We start from the raw sequence: 20,133 nt of genomic DNA, 5'->3' as shown, positions 1-20,133 counted from the left end.
TCCAAGTTTCTAAATGCAACTGAGGTCCACCCAACTGATTTCTGGGTTGGAGGTGTTATCCCTTGAGATGACTGGGCCTGTATTCCCTAGAGTTTAGAAGAATGAGTGGGAATCCTATTGAAGTGTATCAGATTACAGAGCCTCAAGGATGTCCCCCATGGCTGTGGTTACGGCAGGCTCTACCAAGGGACACAGCCTCAGTATGAAGGGCTGGCCATCTGAGATTGAGATGACGAGAGATGGCTTCACTCAAAGAGTGGTGAATCTTTGGAACCCAGAGGGGTGTAGGAGCTCAGTCCGTGAATACATTCAAAACAGAGATCAACAGATTCCTAGATATCACAGACATTATGGGAAATGAGGATATTGTGAGGAAAAGGCTGAAGTAGAAGATCAGCCCTGACCTGGATGAGAAATAAAGCAGTCTTGAAGGGCTGAATGGCCTTTTCCTGCACCTGTTTCTCCTGTTCCTGTGTGCTAGCTGTATACTGTTCTCTTAGCTACAGGCATTTTCTTAGTGAATATGCAGTTTAGTGACTGGCTGCCCAGTGATCGTAGAATCTCTACAGTACAGAAGCAGGCTATTCAGCCCATTGAGTGCCACTGAACCTCCAAAGAGCCAATCCCATCCCGACCCGACCCAACCCACTCCCCTATCACCCTGTATCACCCGTAGCTAATCCAATTAGCCTGCACACTATGGGCAATTTCGCTCGGCCAATCCATCTAACCTGCACATCTTTGGACTGTGGGAGGAAACCGGAGCACCCGGAGGAATCCCACACAGATACGGGGAGAATGTGCAAGCTCCTCACAGACAGTTGCCAGAGGCTGGAATCGAACCCAAGTCCCTGATCCTGAGAGGCAGCAGTGCCAACCACTGAGCCACCGTCATGAACCTATGTGTCTAATTTTGTGCAGACTTTAGTCAAGTCCCTATATGCCTGACTATATTTGCATATTGACCATGTTTGGGAAGAGCATGATAGGATCTTTTTGGTGCAGTTTCAACATTCTAACATCTGGTCATCTTCCTCACAAAATCATAGCAATGGGGGAATTCCCATTGTTCTAATCTCCTGGATACATAAACTAAACAATGCCTCTAGCATACTTGGCACAATACTCCTTGCTAAACAAAATGAAATAAGGATTTGTAAATACTCTCAAAATAGCATTAGGAATTTCCTAAAAGGGAGACACTCTGTCGAAGCACAGTTTTGGTTCCCTGGTGTAGGCCTTGTGGCAAATCAGCATCAAACTACCAAGCAATCTTCCCATGCAGTTTAAGTGATTATTCCCTTCTGAGATTTGGTATTCTTACAATTCTTCCCTGATGAGCACAAGACCAAAAAACATCAACAGCATATCTCCTTTTTCAGCAATTCTGCAAAACCAAGAAACTCTTGTAAATGTCACTGCTGCACCTGTCCAGGCCCAGCCTAGAATCTGACCAGAAATTCAGGCTAAGTGCCAGTGGAAGAAATCCAGATAAATGGATCTTTTCCCAATTTTCCATAAAAAATTGCATTCAAAGAACAAAGTAATTAAGCACATATTCGTAAAGTCTATTTCTAGATAATACCCTGTGTTACTGACTGTGGCCATAGATCGAGATGTACAATTACAACTGTTACAACAGGAGATCACTATTGGTTCTGCGGAATTCACAGATCACAAGCAAAAGCCTATCTGGGAAGGCCTTTCCCAGCCATAGAGTCATAGAATCCTTGTAGTGTGGAAACAGGCCATTTGGCCCAAGAAGTCCACCCTGATCCACCAAACAGTAACACACACAGACCCATTCCCCTACCTTATTACTCTACATTGCCCTGACGAAAGCACCTAACCTACACATCCCTGAGCACTATGGGCAATTTAGCATGGTCAATTCACCTAACCTGCACATCTTTGGAGGTAGAACCTCCCGAGTAAGACATATCCAGATCCAAAGACGAATACTTATCCTTCCTTGATCCAAGTATAACCCCCTCCCTCATGTCAGGGACTTGACATAAAATATATCTGAATTAAAACTTGTTGTTGTACTTAGCACAGGGAGGGTTTGAACAAATAAATTAGGAGCAGAAGTAGACTACTCAGCTCCGCCAGAGTCTAGATTAGAGTGGTACTGGAAAAGCACAGCAGGTCAGGCAGCATCCGAGGAGCAGGAACATCAACATTTCGGGCAAAAGCCCTTCATCAGGAATGGCAGGAAAATCGACATTTCAGCCTACTCAGCCACTCAGCTCCTCCAGCCTGCATCATCATTCTCTAAGATCATGGTTGATCTGATTACTCCACATTCCCACTTAGCGCGAATAATCTTTCATCCCGAGATCCCAACCCTAGCGTAGATACCACCCCCTTTGATGAAAATGCTTTGTATTCTTCTCTCTCTTTAACTATCATCCTTCTACCTCAGCAACATCTGAGAGGTCTAAAGGTAAAGTGAGCGCTGAATGAGGCTGGTATGTACAAACTGCACCATCCATCACAATGACCATACAACCAGAAGTTCCTGCCATGCAGCACTCAGGATGAACTGCACTGTCACAGGTGCCACCTTTTCAATTAAACAAAGATCTTATCTACTGTCTGAGGGTGACATATTAAACCACATGGCAAAGCAGAGCAGAGGAATTCTCCTTAGAGTCTTGGCCAATGTTTGATTATTAAATCAATGTCACTAAGGAAGGGTCACCAGATCCATATAAAACATAGAACATAGAACAGTACAATACAGGTCCTTCGGCCCTCGATGCTGTGCCTCCCTTTTATCCTACTCTTTAAGATCAGACTAACCTACAAACCCTTCGTTGTACTAACATCTGTATGCCTAGCCAAGAGTTGCTTAAACATCCCAAATGTATCTGACTCAATTACCACTGCCAGCAGTGCATTCCACTCACTCACCTCTCTCTGAGTAAAGAACCTACCTCTGACATTCCCCCTAAATCTTCCTCTAATTAACTTAAAATTATGCCCTCTCATGACAGACATTTCCACCCTGGGAAAAAAAGTGTCTGTCTACCCACTCTACTTATGCCTCTTAACATCTTGTAGACTCCAAAACATTAACTCTGATTTCTCTTCACAGATGCTTCCAGACCTGCCGAGCTTTTCCATGATTTCCGTTTTTGTTTTGGATTTACATCATCAATGGTTCTTTGGGTTTTTATTCACTAGAACTGTAAATCAAGTCATTATTGCATTATTGCTTATGGGAGGCTATTATGTGAAAATTAGCTACTGCATCTCCCACAACACAACACAAATGAACTTCATTGGTTGTAAACTGCTTTGAATGTTTTGAAGTTGTGAAAGGTGCTCCACAAAAGTAATTCTTCCTTTTTGATGCCACCCAGTCTCTCGTAGCCAGAAAACAACTTTGTTATCCCAGTAATGTAGCATAATTTTTCTTGACCCGTTTCATAAACTGATTTTACTGCTCCCAACACCATAAAAATCTCGCCTCTCTGAAATTACTTTGTCCTTCTGTTTTTTTTATTTGACTATGTTGCAAGCTGTAACGGGGCGGCATGTGTAGAAAGATCCCAGGTCTATTGGCCTCTGATCTCAGGTGATTGATGGAGCTGAATGAGAGAACTGAGCGTGTAATGTACACAATTCCTGTTTTCCCGTTTCCAATCAAGTAGCCAACACTATGTGAAATAACTCTGTCTCAATCCTACGGCGCAGGGCAAATGATAAATGATTGTTTTCTGTTCAACACATTACTGCTCAGCACAGAAAGAATCAACAATGGATAAATGAATAGATTTTTCATTATTAAAAAAATAATGAGACTCTCGTATCTCATAATCACACAAGATAACCTTTGTATGACTTGTGTAGAACTTAAATCTATCCTATGCAAGATAAAAATTACTTGCTTAGGATGCTTCATGTTCCTTGTGCAAATAGTGTTTAATATCGAGGGTGATGGGCTGAACAGATCAAGAAATAAAGGAGGACTACAGCACCTTACTGAATTTTCAATTTTTTTTCAGCACCTACAGATATTTCACACACAGTCATAGAGCTGTACAGCATGGAAACAGACGCTTCGGTCCAACTCGTCCAAGCTGACCACATATTCTAATTTAATTTTGTCCCATTTGGCAGTATTTAGTCCATATCCCTCTAAACCCTTCCTATTCATTTACCCATCCAGATGCCTTTTAAATGTTGTAATTGTACCAGCCCCCTCTAGCAGTTCACTTCATATACACACCACCCTGCATGTGAAAACATCGCCCCCTTAGATCCCTTTTAAATCTTTCCCCTCTCACCTTAAACCTATGCCCTCTAGTTTTGGACTCCCCTTACCTGGGGGCAAGTCTATTCACCCTATCCATGCCCTTCATGATTTTATAAACTTCTATAAGGTCATCCCTCAGCCCCCGACACTCCAGGGAAAATAGCCCCAGCCTATTTAGCCTCTCCCTGGAGCTCAAACCCTTCAGCCCGGCAACATCCTTGTAAATCTTTTCTGAACCCTTTCAAGTTTCACAATATCCTTCCTGCAGCAGGGAGTCCAGAATTGCACAGTATTCCAAAAGTGGCCTAACCAATATGTGATAAACCGCCTTATTGTTATGTGCAGAAAATGTGGTACCTGTTCCAGTGCACAGGAAGATCCCATAAATAGTCAGGCATGAACAATTGATCTGTTTTTGTCCAACTTGCTGAGGGAGAGGCAATGGTCAAGAGAGGAATGTGAGCAGAGAGTCAAAGAAGCCTGCACTAAGAGAACAGTATTGCTAACTTTCAGGAAGGACCAGCAGGCCAAAGCGATTAACAGCAGGAGCTTTAATGTAGAGGTGTTCACACTACAGGTAGCAATCTTAGAGAGAGCATTTGATTGCCCAAATTGGCCAATCACATCATTATTATATCATGTGATCAGGCTCTTAAAGTGTCAATCCACCATACACAAATGCATAACATCCCTCCCCCTTACATCAGAGATTCCTGCAATGAAAACATTTACGATCAGATATGTAACTCAATAAGTAAAACGTTCCAGTGAATGTTGATTCCTGTATGGTTGCTGATGTGCCTCAGGCATCCATTTATTTTGCTTCTTAGCTTTCTCTCTGGAGTACTAGGCATGTCACCTGTTGTGGTCTTTTCTTGAATATTCAGCGGTTTCTACAATGTCATGGCATTTTCCATTAAGATGCTATTTCCCTCAGATACTCCAGTTACTGTTCTATCCTCAGCTATGTCCAGGTGTCTATTTGGAACTGGTAGTTATGGATCTTCGATCAATGTCCCTGACACATTTGTTCTGGTTGCCAAGAGGTTATCTGCATATCTTCTCCATATTATGTCATCTGTCATCTGAATGGTGTAGGACACTGGTTCAGTCTGTGTTATAATGGTGGCTGCTACCCTCTTTGCACTAGTGGCCGAATTCCTCCCCAACACCACTTGACCACAACCTGCAAAATATAGCATTTAGTTTTGTTCATCCTGTTAGAAAACCTGAATCTGTTGTTTCCTGTTCACAATGTCTTTTGGCTTGAGTGGTTTCAGCAAATCAAATTCCACGCAGATCTGAGGCTTTACGTGAGCAACTCCAGATAATCTTGAATCAACGAGTGAGTTGAGTTCCAGTGTGTAACAAAAATTCATTCAGTTTTTGGATAGTGATCTTCATTCTTCAGTTACCTTTAAGGTATGTTTCATCGTCTGAACAAACTTTTCAGCCAAACCAGCTGTGGATAGATGATTAGGAGCTGATCAGATATGTTGAATTCCATTCTGCTTTTTATATCGTCTATAAACCCAAGCTGTGGACCAATATCACAAACAAGTTGGTCCAGATAACCAAATCACACAAAGGTCTCTCTAATCTTTCAATGTTTTATTTTTGAAGGGTGTCATCTTTATGATGGCAAATTCAGGGTGTTTCCTATGTGCATCATTCACTCTGAAAAATATTTGCCCTTAAGGTCCAGTCAATATGGATTCTTTGCCATACCCAATCTAGCCATTCCCATGGGTTTAATAACACGAACAGAGGTGGGTTGTGAACTCTTGCACAAGCTGCACATGTTCTCACCTTCTGTGAAATTTTAGAGTCTAGCCCTGCCTACCAAAGCTTCTGGCTATCTCTTTCATTCTGTCAATGCCACAATTTAACACATGGATCCTTAGCTCTGGTGGAATGGTGACTCTTGTTCCTCATAGGAGACATCCTGCATGTATGGATAGTCCTGCCTTCCATGTGATACTTGACTTCACTTCTGGGGTGGTTCCTGCAATCTTGCCACAAAGTACCATGTCCATCACATTTGGTCGCAGTGGGGTCATTTCTGGTGTACTTCTTAAATACACCTTGTCATTACTAGTGTCTTGTCATTACTAGTGTCTTGTCATTACTAGTATTCTACACCCGTTCAAAGTAGAAACTGTCTTTATAAAGTTCTGTTTGTAGTTGATTCATTTGGCAAAAGTAATCTAGAGAGCCCATCAGCATTCCCAAAGATGCTGGATTGCAGATAATTATTTAATTGAGTGTGAGCAGATACCACTCCTGTCCACCTCTGCTTGTAGCTTACTGCTGGGGAAGATATCCCTGTTCAAGGCCCAAATATTGTGGTCAACATTTTGTGGTCTGTTAATGGGTTAAATTCCAGGCTGGATGGATATTGATGGAATCATTTAGTGACAAAAATGATTCCTAGAGCTTCTTTCTCTGTCTATGCATAGTCAATTTCCGCTTTGTTGACGGTCTCGGTGCAAAAGCTTTCGGCTTCTCTTCACCATTGAGTAATACGTGAGAAATAACTGCTCAGTCTCCATATGGTGATGCATCACATGCTAGTTGCAATGGTAACTTTGAGTCAAAGTGGGTCAGAACTTCTGACTTAAATAAAGCCTCTTTGGCTTGTGTAAAGGCTCTTTCACATTGATCATCCACTTTCCAACTCTTGTTCTAATAAACTGTGCAGCAGCTTGAGAACAGTTACAAGATTTGCTTAAAAACCTGCTATAGTAATTTAGCAGACAAGCAGGAGACTGGAAGAACACAGCAAGCCAGGCAGCATCAGGAGGGGTAGTAGTCAGCATCTGCAGGTTTTTCTTTTGTCTCACAGCAATTTAGTAAGCCCCAAACAGTTAATTTACATTTTTAGGTGCTGGTACCTCAGTTAATGCTTTTACTCATACAGATGACTGAGGCAATTGCTTACATCAATGGCTTGGCCCAAATATTTGATAGAAGTTACAAAAACAACAACACAACAGATACAGAGTGCATGAGCCAAGGATTAAGGAAGAAAAGCCGTTGGAATATTGGTCAGAATGGTAAACAAATGGCCTATTTCCCTCTGAAAATTGTCATGGGATCTTTTACAACCACCTGAGCACCGCAAAAGAACAACAGGACTAAGCACTGTAATACCTCATATCAAGGATAGCACCTTTGCTGATGGGAGTGCTCAATCACTATTGCACTGGGCTACTAACCTGCGTGATGAGTTCAAATTCTGATCTGAGGCTCTTGTTTGCAACTCCTTAACTGAATCCCAAACACAGCTCACAGAGAGACAACCAGCAACTGAATGGCGGACTCCCCAGATAGATGAAAAAGTCCGACCTAAGACTTCAGCCTAGTCTTCTCTTCCTGAAGCTAACCTCTGGACCTTGTTCCAATTCAGTGAGCAGTAGGTTCACAAGCTGTGATTTTCCTTGCCCCAATTTTCCTCAAGGCACTAACTGTATCATTTCCCATTCAACATTCACAGCAAAGCCATTGAACCATGGAAGATATCACCACTGCACTTGGTCCTGCCCTGTACCCAATGTGCACACATCCCAAGAATGGGCATTGGAGAGGAGTTGGCTGTAAGAATGCATCTGATTGCTCCTCTCTTCTTCCTCAGAGCACAGTCCTGACCAGTTCCAGCATAAAGCTGGACCATGAGTTTGCATTTCCATTGTGATCCCCCCTTTGCCATGACAAACCAGGTGATTGAACAACTCTCACAATGAATAGTGCAGGAGAAGCTTTGTCCATGAGCATTAAAAGCAAAAACAATGAAAAGAGGGAAATGTTATAAACAAGTCCCCATTTGCATTAGGGCGGCACAGTGGTTAGTACAACTCCAAGGATCATTCCAGTCTAGGGAGACTGTCTGTGTGAAGTTTGCATGTTCTTCTTGCATGGGTTCCCTCCCACAGCCCAATGATGCGCAGGTTAGGTGAATTTGTTGAGTTCATTTGTCCAGGTGGGGCAGATTAGCCATGGGAAGTGCAGGGTTACAGGGATAGGGTAGAGGGGCATGGATCTGAGAGGGGCATGGATCTGAGAGGGATGCTGCTCAGAGGGTCAATATGGATGCGATGGACTGAATGGCTTTCTTCCATACTGTAGGGTTCTATGATCGGATCTATGATCTAAGTCAAAGCTCAGTGAGCAGCACACACCCGTGGAGGTGGTGGCCTGTTAAGAATGTCACTGGACCAGTAATCCAGAACCCCAGGCTAATTCTGGTGATACAAATTTGAATAGTAATTCAGTAAAAAAAATGCCTAGCCTAATAGACAATAGACAATAGGTGCAGGAGTAGGCCATTCTGCCCTTCGAGCCTGTATCACCATTCAATATGATCATGGCTGATCATCCTTAATCAGTATCCTGTTCCTGCCTTATTTCCATAACTCTTGATTCCACTATCCTTGAGAGCTCTATCCAACTCTTTCTTAAATGAATCCAGAGACTGGGCCTCCACTGCCCTCTGAGGCAGAGCATTCCACACAGCCACCACTCTCTGGGTGAAGAAGTTTCTCCTCATCTCTGTCCTAAATGGTCTACCCCATATTTTTAAGCTGTGTCCTCTGGTTCGGCACTCACCCATCAGTGGAAACATGTTTCCTGCCTCCACAGTGTCCAATCCTTTAATAATCTTATATGTCTCAATCAGATCCCCTCTCAGTCTTCTAAACTCAAGGGTATACAAGCCCAGTCGCTCCAGTCTTTCAGTGTGCCATTCCAGGAATTGACCTTGTAGAACCGCCATTCCAGGAACTGACCTTGTAATGATAACTATATATCCACCATTAACTGTTGTAAAGACCCATCTGGTTTACTAATGTTCTTTAGGAAAGGAAATTTGCCTCCTCACCTGGACTGGCCTACCTCTGATTCCAGATTTCACAGCAATGTGGTCGACTCTTAACTGGCCACTAGGCAATTAATGCCCAATGATGCACATATCCCTTGCATGATGTTTTTCTCAAACATGCCAGAGACATACAACAAGGTCTTGCCCACATAATCAAACCTGATGCCAGTGCAGTACAGTTCTGAGGGAGTGCTTGACTGTTACAGGTGCCATCTTTCAGGGGAAATGTTAAACCGAGGCCTGAATCCACATCAAGGTACCAGCGAAACATCCTGCTTTCTAGAAGTTTCTGCATAGACTGCAACAAATGCTTCAATATCCTGTAGATTCAGAGCATTCATCCAAGTGATAAACATTGCTTGCTATCTCACAAAATTCATCTCCTTCCTTCAAGGAGTCAGCTGTTGGAGAAAGGCCATGCAAGCTGAAATAACTCCAGAGATGCTGGTATCCCATCACCAAGTCACCCTTCCAATGGAGAGTCCTTGACACTGTGAGCTCCCTCATAACCAACTCTCACAATGAACAGGACGTCTAACACTCCTGTAACACTCCAGCCAGAGCTAACTGATTAGATTTGATTAACAACCCCAATCAGGGAAATCACACTTCATAAGGTCCTTGTTACAATCACTACACAACAAAGGCGTTCTCACCTTGTGAAGCATGGACTCTGCACTGGGCTGCTCCAGGAAATGAAGTGACCCAAATCCATCACAAAGACAATTTTCTGAAGTATATTTTCTAATCAACCAATTCAGAGATGTTATTATCCACCTCTGAGCTAGTGGGACTTGAACCCGTACCTCCTGGCATAGGGGTAGGGACACTACTCACAGGAATTTCAGCTATAGCCCTTTTTGATCCTCCTCTTGATCTTCTATGGGAAAATTTTGAGAGTTCACACACAGTCCCTAATTGGATGGTGGGCAGACCAATTTACTATTGGCTAATACAAGCAAAGTCACTGCAGAGTGGTTTCCGCACAGTGCAGGATTGCAATCCCCAACTGACGCCAATGTCAGGTTCTTAATCCAATCCTAAAATCCCGCTCAGCACAGGTTCTAGGAGGGTTTACTGAGACCGAGTGTGTGGGAGCAGAAATGGAGTTGGTAACACACAATATGGGTCTTTAAGTCCTCCAACATGGTGAAGAGAACTGACTAGCACACCCCAACCTGACCAAGTATTACGGACCAGACTGGGCCCCCCAAAGTATATTATGGAGATAGCCTAGACCCTAACGTTTATATTTTTTAAAACGCAAATGTAAGGCATCGTGTTCCAAATATGATTCGATTAGTCCACCACTAAGCTTTAATCAATACACACTTTAATCTTACGAAAAAGATACAATGAAAGGAAGAATTGGCATGACTTTACTCTATTAAACTACTGAACAAGATAATGGATTGTTTAGCCACTAATCATCAACTGTTCCAGAACAGGCAGCTTCCCATAAACACACCCTTTGGCACAAAATGCAATTCAGCAGAAGGGTTATGATTCTCATGTGCTATCTCTCTCCAGTCCGGAAGAAAGAAACAAACTGCCCCTTTTGATTTTTAACAGGAAGCCTCATTGTCTCTAGCAGAAAAGAACTGAAGCTTTTAGCTCGAGCAGTCAGCAGAAACCTTCTCACTAACTGAAAGTAAAACTTAGAAATCTTCCTGGGTCTGTGTAAGCCCTTACCCCACCCACTCATGATTTGTTGCACAATTTAAAAAAAAACAGAAAAAAGTCAATTGTTTATCAACCAACTGTCTGAAGGAGACATTTCAGCTCCGCTGTGACAACATTCATCTGCAAGAGACACAAGACAGAACATATCTCTTAAAGGGTCAATACTGTCATACAAGGATTCAGAGAACCCACAGAGCTGAAAGAAATCGAAACAGGGCTGGGTACAATGAACAGATGACGATCTTCTTTACTGACCTAGATAGACAGATTGTGGTTTGGTGTGTACTCCAACTCCTGCACCATTGATGGCTGCAATCTGCACATGGTACTCAATCCCAGAATTCAGTGCAGGAATCTCCAGGCGGTGTGTACTGCCATCCACTGTCCAATTTCTGTGATGTTGAGTCTCATTTCCAAAACACCAAACCTGTCATGAAAATGTAAAACAAAAGAGGAAACACAGCACTTTATATCATTTAGAGTGTGTGTATTTTAAGTGTGCAAAACAAGGCACAAGTTTTGCTTTTTTACTTGCTCCTCTCAAGATTTTCCAAATGGTTACTTGCTGATTTTCAGAGCTCCTTTTCCATTTTCACTAACTCCTTCACAAGGTCACATTACCTTCTGTGTTTGCATTGATGTATGTGATGCATAGACTCATACAGAAGCAGACTTAGAAGAATACATCAATATCTTGAACAGTTGTCAACCCTCCATTAAATTTAAAGCTATAACACACAAGAAAATCATTAATTTTCTGGACTCTCTTAAATTTGGCACAGCACAACATGTAAGTTAGCAACAAAGTATATTAAAAAAAACGCACACGAGCCATCACTCTTGATCCACCTTCCAGATTGAGGAGGCCACAACTAATGCATTTCCAATGCAAATTCACAATGCTAAAATGTTCTATCCAAGCAATACTAATATAACTCAGTCTGAGATTGAAATTTAAAATTGACATAATGTCTGCTACAATAGCATCAACTAAATTTCTTCCTCTGGATGTACATTAGTTCGCTGAGCTGGAAGGTTCATTTTTCAGATGTTTTATCACCATACCAGGTAACATCATCAGTGAGCCTCCGGTGAAGCACCGGTGTTAGTGGCCTGCTTTCTATTTATGTGTTTAGGTTTCCTTGAGTTGGTGATGTCATTTCTTGTGGTGATGTCATCTCCTGTTATTTTTATCAGAGGGTGGTAAATGGAATCCAAGTCAATGCGTTTATTGAAAGAGTTCCGGTTGAAATGCCATGCTTCTGGAATTCTCGTGCATGTCTCTGTTTGGCTTGTCCTAGGATGGATGTTTTGTCCCAGTCAAATTGGTGTCCTTCCTCATCTGTATGTAATGATACTATGTATGATATTATGTATGTAGTGATTTTTATGGGTCATGTCTTTTTGTGGCTAGTTGATATTCATGTATCCTGGTGGCTAGTTTTCTGCCTGTTTGTCCAATGTAGTGTTTGTTACAATTTTTGCAAGGTATTTTGTAAATGACATCAGTTTTGCTTGTTGTCTGTATAGGGTCTTTCAAGATCATTAGCTGCTGATTGAGTGTGTTGGTGGGTTTGTAGGCTACCATGGTGCCAAGGGGTCTGAGTAGTCTGGCAGTCTGAAATGTCTTTGATGTAGGGGAGAGTGGCTAGAGTTTCTGTATGCATTTTCGCTGCTTGTTTGGTTTTATTGCTGAGAAATCAGTGGACTGTGTTCATTGGGTACCCATTCTTTTTGAAAACACGGTATAGGTGATTTTCCTCTGCTCTTTGTAGTTCCTCTGTCCTGCAGTGTGTGGTGGCTCATTGAAATAACGCTCTAATGCAGCTTCTTTGTGGTTGTTGAGATGGGATTTGACTTGAACCCCATTTACCACCCTCTGAAAAAAAGAACAACAAATGACATCACCATCGGAAATGACGTCACCATGGGAAAATATGTCACCAACCCAAGGAAACCTAAACACATAAATAGAAAGTGGGTCACTAACACCAGTGCTTCACCGGAAGCTCACTGATGATGTTAGGAGAAAGTGAGGACTGCAGATGCTGGAGATCAGAGTCAAGAGTGTGGTGCTGGAAAAGCACAGCAGGTCAGACAGCATCCAAGGAGCAGGAGAATTGATGTTTTGGGTATAAGCCCTTCTGCCCAAAACATCGATTCTCCTGCTCCTCAGATGCTGCATCACCTGCTATGCTTTACCAGCACGACGCTCTCATCACTGATGGTGTTACCTAGTAGGGTGACGAAATATCTGAAAACAAACCTTCTAGCTCAGCAAGCAAACTTACACCCAGAACCTCAACCTGAGCTACAAGTCTTCTCAAAACTCATTAAATTTCTTCATTGTTTAGTAGCTACTGAATATATGTAGCTTTAGAAATGTAGAAATTCTACCTTCATTTGTAAGTGATTCATTACCTCAATGATTTCAGGGTTTCCTAGCTCCCAGTCAGCTGAGGGTTCATTTGTTGACAGGTTTGAAGTCCTCACTTTTGCCTAGTTGATTTTAACCTTACTGCGGATCCTCTTGCATGGTTTGAAAACAGCTTTGTCTTCTTTGCAATCTCTGCCTCAGATGTAGCCTTCCCTTCTCTCCCACACTCCTTGTCGCCTCCCTCTGACTCCACACACCCATTTTGCAAATATCTCCCTCACCATCCTTGCAGCAACCTCCAACTCATTTCCACCCTTGCAGCCAGCTACTTTAGTAAAAGGGTGGCTCCCAATCTCTACAGAGAGGTGGCTGGGCACTGGACTCCCAGCAGGTACATGTCAAGTGACGCATTTACTTATTTAGCTTACTGTTTTGGGCAGCACAATGGCACAGTGGTTAGCACTACTGCCCCATAGTGCCAGCGATCTGGGTTTGATTCTAGCCTTGGGTGATATAAGATTTTCAGTAAAATACATTAAAAATATTTTAAAATGCCAACTCTTTCCACTTACCTCCTACCTGCCAATTAGCCCATCTCCCTGCATGCTACCTCTGCAGTGAGGGAGGGATATGAATGAGGGAGTGTGAGGAGCTGAGAGTGAGAGGGTAGGGAAGTGAAGCAGTGAGTGGGAGGGTCAGATGACAGGAGAGAGTCAAGACACAATAGGGTCAGGGAGCAAGAGAGTGAGGGGAAAGTGCACTCCAAAGTGACTCCAATCAAGTCACAGGCACTACATTGGGCCTATTGTGAAGCCATAAGACCATAAGACATGGGAGATAAGCAAGCCTATCAACCCACTGAGTCTGCCATTCAGTGCCTGATCTGATAATTCCCAACTGCACTTTCCTGCTTTTTCTCTATAATCCTTGATTCTCCCACTGATTAAAAATCTGTCTGCCTCAGCCTTGAATGTATTTAACATCCCAAACTCTACAGCCTCTAAACTCATGACCCTATCCGAGAAGAAATTCCCCCTCATCTCTGTTTTATGTGGGTGACTCCTTGATCTGAGATTATACCCACTGATCCTAGACTTTTCTACAGTGGGAAGCAACATGCCAGTATCTAGCCCGTCAGATCCTTTAAGAATTTGATAGCAATCAGGTTACCTCCCATTCTTTGAAACGCCAATGAGTATAGCCTAACATACTCAACCTCTCCTCAATAATGTAAAATAAAAGCTAAGTGCTCTTCAATGACGATCTCCAAGATGGCGGCACCAGCCCGGTAGATGGTGTTGGGTCTCCTGAGTCCATCTGTCCAGGCACAGCATCCTTCTCTTTCTCTCCTTTCTCATATTTTTCTTTTTTTTTCATCTTCTGACATCATGGAGAAGCCAGAGCAGTGTTAAGTGAGTCGTCAGCTGCAACTGTAGTGGTGCTGGGAGTGAGGATTCCTGGCTATGGTAGGCCTGAAGTGCAGGGATTCCTTGCAGGAGCCTTGGAGCTGTGATTGAAGACCCATTTTCCAGAAGATGAACTGTATTTGTGTAACTTATTTTTATCCTTTTGTAACTCAAAATGGCGTCAGGTTCTAGTGGCAAAACACCTCTCATTGGATCTTTCTAGATATATGTAAATAACACATAATGGCCCCATTGTATACACAATGTTAAATTGGAATGATGCTTTTTCAGGCAACTTAAAATGGGGGTTTTATTGTATACAGAGAAACACCTAGTTACCTAACCTGGTAAACAAGCACATCATCCAATATCAGAGAGTGAAGACTGAGTTACCTAACCTGGTAAACAAGCACATCATCCAATATCAGAGAGTGAGGACTGAGTTACCTAACCTGGTAAACGAGCACATCATCCAATATCAGAGAGTGAAGACTGCAGATGCTGGAGAGTCAGTGTCGAAAACTGTGGCACTGGAAAAGCACAGCAGGTCAAGCAGCATCCGAGGTGCAGGAGAATCAACGTTTTGGGAATAAGCCTTTTGCTGCAGGTAGTGGTTGTCCTGGTCAGATTCAAGTTAAGATGGTCTGAATATTGTCTGGAGTCCATGCGAGATAGGTCGGTTGTGTAGGCAGCGCTGAGGAAGGTCATGTGGCTGTGGTAGCGGGTCTGCTTCAGGACGTGGCTGAAGAGCTTCAGGACAGACGAGATGACCTGGGGGGGGTGCAGTGACAGGGAGATTCACTGAAATCCTTGTAGAGGGAGGAGGAGAACTTCTTCAAGGTGAGCATCCCATGAAGAAGCTTCGCAGTCAGGTTACAGCGACTAGGAGAAAGTGAGGACTGCAGATACTGGAGAGTCAGTGCCAAGAGGTGTGGCTCTGGAAAAGTACAGCAGGTCAGGCAGCATCCGAGGAGCAAAACAGTCAACTTTTCGGGTATAAGCTTCTCCATAAGCAGTTGTTATGTAATACTCTGACCCTGGCATTCTCAGTGTACCATAAATTAGTCAACTAGATTACCAAAACATCAAATTATTGAGCTAACCTTCTACTGCATATGAAGGGTTAATTTGGATATGGCAGACTGCTCATCACATTACTTTTCCCCCGTGACCTATTCATAGAAGTGAGGGGAAAATAAAGCATTTACAAATCCTGGGATCAGCATCGGAATGCACTTAAGGTACGCATCAAACAGGAACAATATGACCACCAATTAAGCATTAACCATATGCAGTTTTACTATAAGCAGCTTTCATATTTCCTTCATAGTTATTGTGGACGTTTTAAGCGAATGGTGTTGAAAAGTTCAATTCCTTATTTTGGGCTCATTTTTCTCCTCATTTCGTGGTCTTAGGCCCAAGCCTCTTGAGATCATTTACTGTAAACAAAAGTCTAGAGGGAGAAGAGTAGCAATTTTGGGATTAAGAATCAGGGCGAGGATGTAGAAAAGGGTGGGAAACCTCCCGGGAAATGAATTTGGAAGACACTATTTCCGCCAACCATTCCAACTCACAAACACAACACCGTTGTACAAGTACTCAGCATTTGGTCTGCCCGTACCACCCCCACTATCCCTAAGTTTGGCTGAAATTACAACATAAAAATAAAAGCTATCTTTCTAAGTTTAGATCTGCACTCACATTGTTTATAAAATCCAGCTTCAAAGCTCAGGGATTCAAGGTACAAATGGAATACAATGGGAGGAATCTTAGGAATTTACACAGTTGGTGAGGAGCCAAGCGAGAGATTTTCGACTGCAATTTTACAATAGTCAAAAGAATTGTGAAGCAGAATGTGGCTGAAACTCTGGGGGTTGGATTCCTTGTCAAAACAACCACCAAATAGGCCAAGAGTCAGAGGTGCTCACAGTGACAACTTTTCAGGTCATTTGGAATAAAAGGCTTTAATTCTTTCCAATGATAGGGATCTGGAAATATAACATCCTGCAATAATGCTGCTAACCAGTAAGACTGTACACCTGCTCCAACTCCTCCACCTCTGGATCATCTTTCGGGAGACCAGATGGACCCTGAAGGTGGCTTTTCCACATTCTCCTGCATGCGATGGAGTGCCATCCCAATCATAGACGAGGGACGTGGGGTCTGCGATTAGAGCTTAGACCCCAAACTGCAAGACTGGTGCAACATCTTTAAGGTGCAACATGTTATTGAGATGGAGAAATGGTTAAAGGAAGGACACCTCCATTTTAATGTATTAGAGTAAGAGAGATGTACAGCACGGAAACAGACCCTTCAGTTCAACTTGTCCATGCCGACCAGATATCCCAAACCAATCTAGTCCCATTTGTCAGCAGTTGGCTCATAACCCTCTAAACCCTTCCCATTCATATACCCATCCAGATGCCTTTTAAGTGTTGTAATTGTACCAGCCTCCACCACTTTCTCTGACAGCTCATTCCATACATGCACCACCCTTTGTGTGAAAAAGCTGTCCCTTTGGTCCCTTTTAAATCTTTCCCCTCTCACCCTAGTTCTGGACTCGCCCACCCCTGGAAAAAGAACTTATCTATTTATCCTATCCATGCCCCTCATGATTTGATAAACATCTGTAAAGTCTCCTCTCAGCCTCTGACCCTCCAGCCCCAGCCTCTTCAGTCTCTCCCTACAGCTCAAACCCTCCAATCCTTGCAACATCCATGTAAGTCTTTTCTGAATCCTTTCAAATTTCATAACATCTTTCCTGTAGCAAGCAGACCAGAATTTGGAGTGCCTCCTCTCTCATTTACTATGGAGAGTCAAGAATAGAGCCTAGTCCATCATGCAAATGAGTCTTCCATCCATTGACTTCATCTATACTTCCTGCTACCTCATGAAAGCAACCAACATCATCAAAGGCTCCTCCCACCCCAGCTATACTCTATTCCCTCCTCCTTCATCAGGCAGAAGATACGAAAGTTTGAATACACATATGAACAGATTCAAGAACAGCTTCCTTCCCATCGGTATCAGACTTCTGAACGAACCTCTCAAATGTTAATTTGTATCTTTCTCTCTGCACCTTTTCTGCAGCTGTAACACAGTAGCCTGCACTCTGTTCTGCTACACTGGTGTACTTGGTATGGTACAATCTGCCTGGATAGCACACAAAACAACACTTTTCACTGTATCTCAGTTGATGTGACAGCAATAAATAAATAAATCAATATTTCCCATGGCATGCTACTTTTGCATCCAAGCTGTGAGGTCTCTGATTGGCCTTCCAATCTCAGGAGCCCACGTACCATGTTAACTTGATGACGAGTTACCTCTGGCTACTCCAGAGATTACCACAAAGAGTGATTGTTTCCCCGCACGCTCTCTGACCAAGGGGCCTCAGTGGAGAAATCTAACCCAGTGTTTCCCACCACATTTCAATCAAAGGCACAAGATTGAAGCAGAGAGTAACTCTGAGGAAATCCCTGGCCGTAAAGTTGACCCTAATGGGTCAGTATGCTGATGCTGAGAGCCTTGGATTGTGACCAAGGAGGCCTAACCTTCCAAATTTGCATTATTAAATAACCCTCAATTATCAGTGACTGTCTATCTGATTAACCGGAAGAAGTCCGTGGACATTGTCCCCATGATTTCTGTACATGTGTCGGCAGCAGGGAAGTGACATTTTTCCTGTTAAACCCTTCTGACTGCAGATACAAATGCAGTGAATCACTACAGAAGAGCGAAAAGAATAAGCTGGAATTGAAGCACAAATTACTGTAAACTTCCACTTATACGGCACAATGGTTCAGTGGTTAGCACTGCTGCCTCACAGTGCCGGGGACCTGGGTTTGATTCCAACCTCGGGCAACTGTCTGTGTGGAGTTTGCAAATTCTCCCCGTGTCTGCGTGCTCCTGTTTCCTCCCACAATTCAAAGATGTGCAGGTCAGGTGAATTGGCCATGCTTAAATTGCCTATAGTGTTAGGTGCAATAGGCAGAGGGAGATGGGTCTGGGTGGGTTACTCTTTGGAGGGTCGGGCCGAAGGATCTGTTTCCACACTGTAGGGGATTAGATTAGATTACTTACAGTGTGAAACCAGGCCCTTCGGCCCAACAAGTCCACACTGACCCGCCAAAGCACAACTCACCCATACCCCTACATTTACCCCTTACCTAACACTACGGGCAATTTAGCATGGCCAGTTCACCTGATCCGCACATCTTTGGACCGTGGGAGGAAACTGGAGCACCCGGAGGAAGCCCACGCATACACAGGGAGAGTGTGCAAACTCTACACAGTCACCTGAGACGGGAATTGAACCCGGGTCTCTGGCGCTGTGAGGCAGCAGTGCTAACTGCTGTGCCGCTGTGCCACCGTGCCGCCCACTAATCTAATATAATAATCTAATCTAATATGTGGGAGAAGATGAAATGAAACACTAGGAAGTGCACAACACAAGCATAGTGTTTAATTTTTCTGTGTTTGATTTTGCAAGTCTGCTTAGTATTGATGTTTATTGTGCTTGATTGACTAAGCTATAGTGTTCTTTCACAAAGTGGTGAACTATTGTAAGAAGAGCTGGAAGCCAGAGTTAGAAGTATCAAAAGTACTGAAAATAAAATCTGTTTTACACACACAGAATCTCATGCCAACTCTGCATGACTCTGTGAGATAGAAAACACACAAAAATTATCATTAATTCCATGACAATTTAAGAATTTGGCCAATCACGCTCTGATACTACTGCCGTGACTTTGTGTCTGTTTATCCAGGGATCGCTGGAATCAGGAGGGAAGGTCCCTGGACTGTGCTGGGTTAGCTGGGCAATGGTAGTGACACTACAAATGGACTCAGTCCCCCAAGAAGAAAAGACAATCAGGCAGACTTTCTGATGAGTATCCACCAGATTTCCAGACAATTTCCTGTAAATGAAAATTATGCCGCAGTGCAGTTCTGGCATTTTGTTTACTTGACAACCAATGCGCATCTCTTCACTTGATTAATAAAGGTGCTGCATCAAGCTGCATTTCCAAAGAGTTCTGGAAATATTCAACAAAAATTTAGACCCTGAAGTATCGACTTCTCATAAGTATAAGCGTCTAGTACCAGCATTTGCTTGATGTGGAAACAATAAGGTATTGGCAGACACTTGCTATGGAAGGCAGGTCTGTTCAATATTAGTCATTTTGCTCATTGTGCTGAAATCAAGATTCATGCTGTCGTTCTTTGCTTCATGGGAGCTCAGACTGGTGGATAAGGTACCTCAAGCTTAATATCATTAATTTCTCATTAATCATATTATTGCATCATCTCCATGATGCTTTTGAGCTCCAGGGACATTCTGCAACATGGGTTAGGCCCTTATTTATATTTTTCACCCATTTTATTTTGTTTCTCTCACTTGTATTTCTTGCAGTGAGGTCTTCCAGGGACACTCGCCAACATTCAACAAGGCAACAAGCATTGTGTTCACAAGGTCCTGATGGCATCACCACAAATATTCAGCAGGGTTTAAACGAGGTGAAAAACA

At 43.0% G+C, this 20,133-nt stretch overlaps 1 protein-coding gene across 2 annotated transcripts in view; it reads right to left on the bottom strand.

Annotated features, from left to right (window-relative positions):
* robo4 (roundabout, axon guidance receptor, homolog 4 (Drosophila)) overlaps window positions 1–20,133 on the bottom strand; it is a 143,565-nt gene that overhangs the window by 39,805 nt on the left and 83,627 nt on the right. For both annotated transcript variants that reach the window (XM_072593110.1, XM_072593111.1), the window contains exon 10: window positions 11,079–11,250. In XM_072593110.1, coding sequence (XP_072449211.1) covers window positions 11,079–11,250 — 172 coding nt within the window. The remainder of the gene's footprint in view (window positions 1–11,078; window positions 11,251–20,133) is intronic.

The sequence above is a fragment of the Chiloscyllium punctatum genome, chromosome 23 (assembly GCF_047496795.1).
Source record: "Chiloscyllium punctatum isolate Juve2018m chromosome 23, sChiPun1.3, whole genome shotgun sequence".
In the NCBI taxonomy this organism is placed as follows: domain Eukaryota; kingdom Metazoa; phylum Chordata; class Chondrichthyes; order Orectolobiformes; family Hemiscylliidae; genus Chiloscyllium; species Chiloscyllium punctatum.
Note: the sequence above shows the minus strand (reverse complement) of the source record. Positions and strands in the feature narration are given on the sequence as shown.